This window comes from Gekko japonicus, unplaced genomic scaffold, assembly GCF_001447785.1.
Source record: "Gekko japonicus isolate JY-2015 unplaced genomic scaffold, Gekko_japonicus_V1.1 scaffold359, whole genome shotgun sequence".
NCBI lineage: Eukaryota > Metazoa > Chordata > Lepidosauria > Squamata > Gekkonidae > Gekko > Gekko japonicus.
The window spans coordinates 368,579-379,578 of record NW_015166431.1 but is presented as its reverse complement, the minus strand read 5'-3'; the positions used below and the strand labels follow the sequence as shown (position 1 = coordinate 379,578).

General features: G+C 47.1%; 1 protein-coding gene across 1 annotated transcript; it reads right to left on the bottom strand.

Moving 5' to 3' along the window:
* Nucleotides 1–1,433: 1,433 nt before the first annotated feature.
* Nucleotides 1,434–10,774, bottom strand: LOC107110984 (uncharacterized protein K02A2.6-like; the record flags this gene model as incomplete). The annotated part of the gene is made up of 3 exons (XM_015411848.1): nt 1,434–1,520; nt 8,783–9,439; nt 9,590–10,774. Coding segments are annotated over 3 exons (1,929 nt in total), but the record flags the coding sequence as incomplete, so codon positions are not given.
* Nucleotides 10,775–11,000: the final 226 nt, after the last annotated feature.

The window sequence follows — 11,000 nt, the reverse complement described above, 5'->3', positions numbered from 1 at the left end:
AACTATACAAAAGAGATGAAAGGATGACAAATTCCTTCCCAGAAGAATCTTTTTAAGAAAAGCCTACCATTTTAGAAGGTGAAGTGAGAACTGCACTGAGAGCAATTGGGAGAAACAAATCACCAGAAGTAGATGGGGTATCTATAGAGCTATTCCAAGCCACAGAAACGGAGTCCATCAAAATCTTAATACGATTGTGCCAACAAATATGGAAAACAAAACAATGGCCCACAGACTGGAAATGCTCGATTTGCATCCCAATTCCAAGAAAATTAAACATCGAAGTTTGCAGCAACTATAGGACCACTGCATTAATTTCTCGCACAAGTAAAGTGATGCTCAAAATCTTACAACAAAGACTGTTACTATATATGGAATGAGAAATGCCAAATTGTTGGCAAGTGTGCTTAAAAATGTATTTTTATATGTATTGTGCTGATGCTTGAATGTATGAAATGTATCTGTATCTGGGTATGGGTCTGAAATGTTGTGTAGTCTGCTTGCATTGAGTTTGCCTGCTTTGGAAGCTGATATGCTATGGGCTTGACCATGTGCTGCTGGCACAAACATGCTAATGAAGACACACACACACCTCCCCAGCCTGCCTTGGGACAAAGAAGACATTCTCCATTATGCTCAGCCAAAGGACTCTCACAAACAACAACTTTGCCACCATGAAGGATCTTTGAACAACACGTAACCCCAGGTCTGGTTTGTATCAAAAGAAAGGACTTCCTGTTTATTACCTCTGGACCAGGCTAGGCCATCTGCAACTCAAAGGTTTCTATGACAACACAACTTTGACACCTTGACCAAATGGCTCCATTGAAGTATAGGGTAGAATTTGAATATTGCCCCACTCCCTCTAGATAGACGTCACCTCCCCAATCACCAATAGGTATGGAAGGGACCAGGTTGGCTCTGATGCCAACCCCCAAACTAGGTTTTAAAAAGGGAAGGTTTTTCCTTTGTCCGTTGTTAGCTATCCACCTTTTCTACCTCACCTTTGCAACTTAAGTCTACTGCAGGTGATTCTTAAGTGTTCTCTTGGATCGCGACCAAGAGAGCCCACACGTGTTTGGCTGGTCCATCCGTGTGGAGTAGAGTCCCTAAGATAGTACTTTTGTTCCTGTTTCCTCTGCTGAGAAGATTTACTTCTTGCCTGGATCAGATAAGTATCAATCGCTACCTTCTGTGTCTTACCTCTCAGTTAGTCTGAAGTTGTTATTTTCTATACTGATTGTTTCCATTTCTACTGTATCTAAAGGACCTTGAGAGTTTGTGTGAACGAATCTGTTTTTGTACGCTTGAGAACATCAATAATATTTAGTAAAGACAACATTTATTCTTTAAACATCAGGTGTGTTGTCTCTCTTCTTAGGAAAAAGGAGGGTCCGTTCTGATTCCGCTCTCTGGATACACGGGTATAGAACTCACTCGCCCCCATTGTACATAAAACGGTATTGGGCCAGGGGATCAATCTCCAGAGCTGGAGGTGTCCCGCTAACAAAATGTTCAAGCTGGATTCAGAAAAGGAAGGGACATCAGAGATCATATTGAAAATTTACATTGGTTACTGGAGCATCAAGAGAATTTGAGAGGAAAATCAGCTTGTGTTTCATAGATTACAGCAAAGTATTTGACTGTGTGGACCATAAAAAGCCATGGTTGGTTTTTTTAAAAATGGGTGTGCCACAGCATCCGATTGTTTTGATCCACAACCTGTTCTCCAGGCAAGAGGCTATTGTTAGGATGGAATATGGAGAAAGGGAATAGTTTCCAATTGGCAAAGACAAGGGTGGATTTTATCTCCCTATCTCTTCAATCTATATGCAGACAATATCATAAGGAAAGCTGAATTAAATTTAGATGAAGAAGGGCTGAAAATTGGTGGAAGGAACATTAAGAATCTGATATATGCAGATGACACCACATTACTGGCAGAAAATAATGAAAATTTGAAAGGACTCCTGGTGAAGTTTAAAGCAGAATGGGCCAAAGCAGGATAACAGCTGAGCGTCAAGAAGACTAAAGTAATGACTACTGGGGAATTACACAACCTTAAGATTGACAATGAAGAAACTGAAATTTGTTCAAGATTTTTCTATTCCTTGGCTCCATCATCAACCAGAAGGGAGACAGCAACCAATAAATCAGAAGGAGATTGAGACTGGGAAGGGCAGCCATGAAGGAGATAGAAAAACATTAAGTGTAAAGATGTGTTGCTGGTGACCAAGATCAAGGCCAAGTTCAGACTGGCAGTTTGGCCCGATATAGGCATGTTTCAGAAACGTTTCACAAACGGATATGCATAAGCGCATGTCTCCAGATTACCAAAAAGAAAGCCATGCCTTACAGCCATGCCTCCACCAGGGGCAGGCCAACAGTGTGAACGCTCCCTTGCGCCTCCTCCCCGGTATGCTCCCATATCAGTCAGTGCAGTGTGACCGGGAAAACCCAGAACAGTTTGTTCCGGGTCTTTTTTGCCACAACTCCCTCCCGCTTCAAACTGCCAGTCTGAACTCAGCCCAAGTTAATTCATGCCATGGTATTCCGCATGACTATGTGTGGGTGTCAAAGTTGGACAATAAAGAAAGCTGATAGGAAAAAAAATGATTAATTTGAAATGTGGTGTCGGAGGAGAGTTTTAGCCCCACTTAGAACACACTGGAGTACTCCAGTCATGAAGTTATGGATCAGTATGGCCAGCTTAGCAGAGTAGTGAGCCAATTTCCACACTCAGTGCAGCTAGAAGAACATTAACCTGATCCAGCAACACATGGGTTCTAATAAAATTCCCAAGCACTTCACTGCATTTGTTAATTTTTGTATTTGTAAGCACCACTCAAGGGCGAGGCTATTCCTGCCAAAACATCTGCTTTACCAACCAGAATCACTTACATCTTATATAGATACAGCCTTCACTTGTTATGCCTCAGTGACATGACCACAGCATCTAAGCATTGGCCCAGAACAGAGACTGCTGCTTCTAGTGGCTTATTGAAATAAATATACAGTGGTAATATTTCAAAGTAATTGTGTATGTAAACTTCACAGCTTGTAGTTCTGAGGGTAGAATTCAAGCTGCTTGGGCAACCACCAGTCTGCAGTGTGGAATGTTTTTTAGGTAATGTTGCTTTGATGTTACTTCCCTGATGTGATGTTGTGAAGAAATGCATTTTGGGGGGGAAGCGTAGAACTGAGCAAAACCTTCACCCTGAGTTTTAAAAGTTTTTCTCTCTGAGCAGAGAACAGGCAGGAAGGGAAGAAGTCAGTTCAGCTGCTTCCCAGCCTCACCTTAGCCACCTTTTGAAAAATGCTAACATGTCTAGCTAGAGACAATGAGATGGTCCAGTCTCCCCCAGCAGAAACAGAGATTTGTAGGTTTAAAGTGCTAGACAGGAAGAAACTCCTGGAGACTTCAGGAAAATAGTCTTTGACCCGGCCTGACCTGATCAGTGGGATGAAAGAGAGGAATGATAAAACTCCTGGAAGCAAGAAGGAAGGTATCTTTGGTGCTGGTTCCATTGAGGCAGACAGAACTCTTAATTGAGGTCTGTGGGAGACAGCCATTGCCATGTGCTGGCCTGTACAACTGAAAGAGGCTTCAAGGTAATGGTAACTCTGTAGAACATTGGGTAACTTTCTAAGCTAAGGAGCCTGCCTTTTATTTAACATTTGATAGGGCATGTTGACCTGAGAGAGTGAAAAGCCCCTCCAAGTGTTGGGAAAATCTTGGAGAACAAGGTGGAGCAGGGCCTGTAGGTCAGAGCAGGACTGTTCCACCACATATGTCATTCATGATGAACCCATTTCCCTTTTGTGATAACTCTTTCTAAAAGACAGATAATACTTGGAATTCCAAGCAAGTCAGTTCAAGTCATGAGTTTGTTGTGTTTCAGATCCTTGATGGATTGTCAGGCTACAAAGATGAATCTAAATGGAGAGAGTTTTTCAAAACAATCATTGTTGTTGAGATAGATAGCCTTTTTACTGTCCTCACATAACCCATTAGACATTTTGCACAATGCATCTTGCCAGCTATTGATAATGAGGGAGAAAAGAATTCAAGTTCAGATAGATAGGGAGGCATTATGTTAATGCATTATGATAGGCAAGGCAGTAACTTAATTTGCAGCCTTGCTGGCTGAGGCAGGCCCAGCATAATTTCCAAATTTATGAGATGATAGACAGAAAATTGTATCTCTTGCCTATGAAAGAATCCAAAATAATTTGAATTTAGTGTTTGTTTAAACACTAAACAAGAGCTTTCCAAGAAGCATCTAACAGACACTCAAAAAATAGTCCCCAATTAGGAACTAGATAAATGTTACTGGGTCAGAACGATGGTCCATCTTATGTGTTTTACGATGGGGGAAAGGAAGGAAGATGTTAAAGTTTATCAACCATGAAGGCAAAAAGGAGGCAATTTTGAATTTGCCAGATGTGGTGATCACATACAGCTTCTGTTTCTGATGCACAACACTATTTGATGGCAGAAGCAATCAGGTGTTACTTTAAGCCCTTCTTTTTCCCACCTAACACATACAATATTTTAAACTAGGGGGTAAATCAAGTTACTGTCTTGCCAAGGTCGTCTCATATTGTCCTGCATGATATACATGTTTTAGAGCACTGGCAAGCAAACAGCCAACCAACGTTTCGTCCCTGCCCACACTGCCCAAAAAGCAGAGTCTTGGTAGTCTGGAAATAGCTGATGTCATGTAAACTTCCCTTTGACATTATTGACTTTTCTGCTTTTCTTAAGTATCTCTGATGAAGGTCTTACAAAATCTTCCCACAAAATCCAATATGCTTTTTCTCTCTCTAGAAACCCAGCCCTCAGTTTTCCAGTGTGCAACTTGTTCTTTCAGCCAACTAGTCTTTTGCATATTCCCAAGAAAGCTCAGTCATCATCTGAGCATGTTTACACATGCTGTACATATGCACAAAGTGGGAATGCTGTATCAACATTTTTTTTTCAGGCTGAAGATAGTACTCCCCTCTTCTGTCATGATCTCATTATGAGATAAATTCACTTAGACTAAGCTGCTCTTCCTAAAATTTTAAGGAAATTTATTTCTTATTTTATCAGGATGGTCCTAACTTAATACAGTGGGTGTTCCTTAATTTTATACATGTTTCTGTAAATCATAATGGATCTCCCCTGTCTTTGTAAGTTTCATCAGGCAAATCCTTAAGAACAGGGATTTTGCATTGCTGGATTCAGGGACTGGGGGGCAGGCCCACAGCTACAGTGGGGCATTTTGGAGCCCGGCCCCCTGACTTTCTACCAAGGCCCCACAACTTTCATCCAGTCCCCAGAGTCTCTGGGCCACCCGGAGGACTCCCATCTCTCTGGGCCACCTGGAGGACTCCCCACCGCTGCCTATTCCCCAAGCGCAGCTTGCTTCCCTGCCACCCCTGCTGCCCCTTCTCCAAGCTCCGCTTGTGTCACCATCACTGCCCCTTCCCCAAGTGTGACAGCAGCCCCACCAGCTCCATCCCAAACTGGTGGCGGCATGGCACAAGGCAGCCGGGTGGGCCAGTAGGTGAGGTGGGGCCAGTGGGCCTCAACTGGTGCCCCCTGGCTGTGCCCAGTGTGGCGCAAGAACTTTCAGTGGCACACAGAGGCCAGCGGGGCCAGGGCAGGTTTGCAGCATGATCCAGGCTGGGGCACCTAAGTGGAGCACCAGGTACTGGCAGAGGAGGAGGTGTGCACCCCAGGGAATTGATGCAGCCAGGTTGTTGGGTTTCGGGTTGCAAGTGGGTGCTCGGGCTGGCTCGGTAGGCAGGCAGAGTGTGAACGCTGCAAAAGTGAGTTTTTTTCATTTTAATTTTTTAGTTTGTGATGTCAGTGCCCCCTCCCCCGATTTAAAGGGCCCCCAAATTACAAAGTCCTGGCTACGGGCCTGCTGAGGGGGACCAAATTCCTGGGGCCCAAGTCAGCTGGAGATCCCCTGAACCCAGTGTCATGCTGCATTCAGAATATATCCAATTTATTTTTCTTGTAGTCCAGTGTGTGCAGGGCAGGCAGACCACAGTAAATAGGCGTTGCTCTGAGTCTGCTGGCTGGGCCTTTCTGCAATGGTTACTGTGAGGCTGAAGGAAACCCTTGCTGATAAGATCAACCCATCAACCAAGCTAGCATTGGAACAAGGCAAGACCAGCCAGCACAGCTCATGACTGGTACACGCTTTCCCAGAGGTCAATTCCTGCAGGAGCACACAGGAGTGGAGCTCCGGCAGTAAAGAGCCCAGGGGGCGGGCACATGCAACAAACCCCACCCCCTGCTCCCGGCAGCCCTCAGTCAGAGCAATCCAAAACTGTCCAGTGGAGCCTGAGTGGTGGGTGTTGTTTTCTGACACACTTCCGGTGATGTCAGGGGGTGTGGCATATGCAAATAAGCTATGCTAATGAGTTATGCTAATGTGCTCCTGCACCTCTTTTTCTACGAAATGACCCCTGCTCCTTCCTTCCACCCAGCTCCATCGTTTTGTACTTCTTTAGTTTTAATTCTGAGTGATCTCCAGCCCTCACCTGGAGACTGGCAACAATTGTTTCCCAGGAGGAAATGGCTGGTTTGGAGGGTGGAGTCTATGGCATTGTACCTGTTTGAGTTCCCACTCCTCCTCCAACCCCACCCTCTCCAGGCTCCACCCCACAAATCTCCAGGAATTTTCCAACCTGGAGTTGGCAACCGTATCTCCTTCCCAGCCAACCATTAACCTACCAATCTGCCCCTGATCTCTATCATATGGAGAACAGTTTTAATTCTGAGTGATCTCCAGCCTTCACCTGGAAATTGGCAGCAGAGATTCCGCAGGAGGAAAAGTACAGTCTTTCTCCACAGTGGAGACCAAAGCAGATTACATCATTCTCCTCTCCCTCTTTTGATCTGCAAAACAACCCTGTGAGGTAGGTTAGGTTGAAAGTCTGTGATGGGTCCAAAATCACCTTCTCAACTTCTACAGCAAGAATTTGGGTCTAGCAAATCCTGCTCTGAAGTGCTAACTGCCACACCTAGGGTTGCCAACCTACAAGTGGAGCCTGAAGATGGCCTGGTATCACAACTGAACTTCAGACAACAGATCTCCCCCCCCCCCGGGAGAAAATAACTGCTTTGGAGGGTGGGCTCTATGGCATTGTGTTCATCTGAGGCCTCTCCACTCCTCAAACTCTGGCTTCCGTAGACTGCAGAATTTCCCAACCTGGAGCTGGCAACCCTAGTCAGGCCTGGCCCCAATGAGTTCCTCACAAAGCCCTGGACAGGGTTTCTGTTAGATCGCGCTAACAAAGGACTCTTAGAGTGATTCAGCAAGTGATTCAGCTTTATTGGAAGTAACGAACAAGCACTAACTCAGTAAGAAACCAGAACAGAAAACAGTGGGAGCTTATGCTCCTTTTAAACATAACCGGGCTAATGTAGCCACGCCTATTTACAAATAACAACCAATGAGATTGCTAGAATAAAAACCAATGGGAGTCTTTCCCTCCTAGGGAATGGTATCGTTCTGATTGGTCGCTGTTACGAAGCGACCAATAGGAAGTTCGCTCAGAGGAGCCCTGGTCTGGCTCGAAGCTTAACATGGGAGTCCTATGAGGTGATTCATGTAATCATTTCAATACATTACAATTCCTCCCCCCTAAGTTAAGCCATCATCCCAATTGTTTTATTATTTACATACATGCAATCAACCTTTGTACATCAGTTATTCCAACAGTATTTACACTCATAGTCCTTCAGATAAGTCGGCATTTGCCGCGAACGCTGGGACCTGCGGAGCGGTGCAGGCTCCATGGGCAGACAAGGGTGTGGGTCAGAGTGGGGTTCACTACAGCCTGGATCAGGCACAGACTCGACTGGGATTCCAGCCCCACACACAGGGTTCTGCCCTGACTGTATCGTTCTGATTGGTCGCTGTTACGAAGCGACCAATAGGAAGTTCGCTCAGAGGAGCCCTGGTCTGGCTCGAAGCTTAACATGGGAGTCCTATGAGGTGATTCATGTAATCATTTCAATACATTACAATTCCTCCCCCCTAAGTTAAGCCATCATCCCAATTGTTTTATTATTTACAAACATGCAATCAACCTTTGTACATCAGTTATTCCAACAGTATTTACACTCATAGTCCTTCAGATAAGTCGGCATTTGCCGCGAACGCTGGGACCTGCGGAGCGGTGCAGGCTCCATGGGCAGACAAGGTTGTGGGTCAGAGTGGGGTTCACTACAGCCTGGATCAGGCACAGACTCGACTGGGATTTCAGCCCCGCACACAGGGTTCTGCCCTGACTCGGGGACAGTACCGGGCCTTTCGGTACTCACCGCCTGCTCTGGGGGTGTCCACTCGACATCAGGGGATTCAGCCGTCGGAGAGTCAGCGCTGTCCCTAGCCCAACGTCTCCTTAACTGATCTATGTGGCGCCGCCATATTCGACCGTCAGCTAACTGCACCACATACATTCGAGTACCCACAGAGTCGGATATAACCCCAGGAAGCCATAAGTGCCCGTTTGCATAATTTCGTGCGAAAACCTTGTCCCCTTTTTCAAACATGCGCACCTTCGGTTGCGCCGTGGTACGCTCGGATTGCTCTTCAGTGAGGTCTGGGTGCATTCGGTTCAAACGGGTCGTGAGTCTCCGCCCCATTAACAATTCGGCCGGACTACGGCCTGTAGCACTACAGGGGGTGGTGTGCTGCAGCAAAAGAAAGGAGCCCAGCCTCTGGCTCCAGTCCCCTTCGTCCATTTTACCCAGGGCCTCTTTGGCCGTCCTGACCATCCGTTCGGCTTGGCCATTAGATGCCGGATGGAAAGGGGCCGAAGTCATTTGGCGTATGCCATTACTCGTGAGGAAGAGCCTAAATTCCTCAGACACAAATTGAGGCCCGTTGTCACTGACGATGACGTCAGGCAACCCGTGGGTGGCAAAAAGTCGGCGGAGCGCATGGATCACAGCAAGTGATGTGGTCGATTTCATATGCACGACCTCCAGCCATTTGGACATAGCGTCCACCACAATTAGGAACATTTGCCCTTGGAGAGGGCCAGCAAAATCTATATGCAATCTGGCCCAGGGTTTACCAGATGACTCCCAGCCTTGGGGTGTAGCTTGTGGGGGATCGGGTCTGACTTGCTGGCATTTGGGACACCCTCGTACCCATTCTTCGATCTCTTTGTCCAGCCCCGGCCACCAGACATACCCTCTGGCCAACGCTTTGGTGTGTACCATACCGGGGTGACCCTCGTGCAGCGACTCTAACACTCTCGTCCTGAGTTTGTCAGGAACCACCACCCTGTTCCCCCATAATACACAGCCCTTAGAAATGGATAGTTCATTTTGACGGCTTTTGTAAGGGCCGAACTCCGGTTCAACGCTTCCAACCGGCCACCCCCTCCAAACCCAGTTTAATACTCGGGACAGCACGCTATCCTTGGCCGTGTGTGCTGCAATGTCCCTGGATGATACCGGGGGTCGAGGAAGCTCCTCAATTGCCAAGACCTCACAGGCGGGGGCAGGGTCTGCGCCAATGTCCGGCACCGGGCACCGGCTGAGGGCATCCGCATGCCCAATCGCTTTCCCAGGCCGGTGCTCTAAGTCAAAATCATAAGCCTGCAAAAATATCGCCCATCTAAGCATGCGTGGGGACATGATGTTTGGCAATTGCTTATCGGGCGCAAAAATCCCCAGTAGCGGCTTGTGGTCAGTGACCAGCAAAAATCGTCTGCCAAAAATAAAATCATGGAACTTTTTGACAGCCGCTACCAACGCCAGACCCTCCTTGTCTATCTGGGCATAGTTCCGCTCTGCCGCAGATAGTGATCTAGAATAAAAAGCGATAGGCGCTTCGCTCCCATCAGGCATCAGATGGCTTAAAACTGCGCCTACTCCAAAAGGTGAAGCGTCAGCAGCTAACACCAGGAGCTTGTGTTCATCATAATGCGTGAGTACGGCATTAGATGTCAGCAGCTCCTTGACTCCCACAAAAGCCTTTTCCTCGGCCTGCCCCCACTTCCATTTTGCCTCCTTGTGCAAAAGCGCGTGCAAAGGGGCCGCCACTGATGCCTTATGCGGTAAAAACGCATGATAAAAATTCAGGAGTCCTAAAAAGGATTGGAGCTCCTTCTTACTCACCGGCCTGGGGGCGTTTTGGATTGCAGATACCTTCTCATCCGTGGGGTGGACTCCCTCTGCGTCAATGCGAAACCCCAGGAAGTCCACACTTTCCACCCCGAGCGTGCATTTTGAGCGCTTAACTCTGAGACCGGCATTTTGAAAACGCCTGAGGACCTCTTTAACCCGGTCCAGTAGTTCCTGTTCAGACCCGCCCGCAATCAGCACGTCGTCAAAATAGGGCACTGTGCCAGGTACCCCCCTTAGTAGACGTTCCATGAGGCCCTGAAAAATCCCAGGTGCTACGTTGACCCCGAATTGCAGCCTGTTCACTTTAAAAGCCCCTTGGTGGGTTACAATTGTTTGGGCCTCGGCAGCCTCCGGGGTGACAGGCAACTGCTGGTATGCCTGGGCCAGGTCAAATTTGGCGAAAATCTTGCCACCCCCCAGGGAAGCCAAAATGTGGCTTATTACCGGGACCGGGTACGAATGTTGCTGCAGCGCCTTGTTAATCGTACATTTGTAATCGGCGCATAGTCGTATGGACCCATCTGATTTGACAGGGGTTACGATCGGGGTCTCCCATTTGCTGTATGGTACTGGCTCTAAAACCCCTTGCTCAACTAGTTTGTCAATCTCTTTTTCCACCTTATGTTTGAGAGACACAGGTACTTTCCGATACTTCAACCTAATAGGTTTGACTGACGGATCTAAGTCAAACGCAACCGGGGGGCCCTTGTACCTCCCCAACCCTTCGGCAAATACATCAGGGAACAGGTCGTACAGCATGCCCCATTTATTTTCAGACATCCTGTTAATCCCAGAAATACCAATGCCCAATGGCTCAAACCAATCTAACCCTAGCAGGTTAACCCGGTCTCCC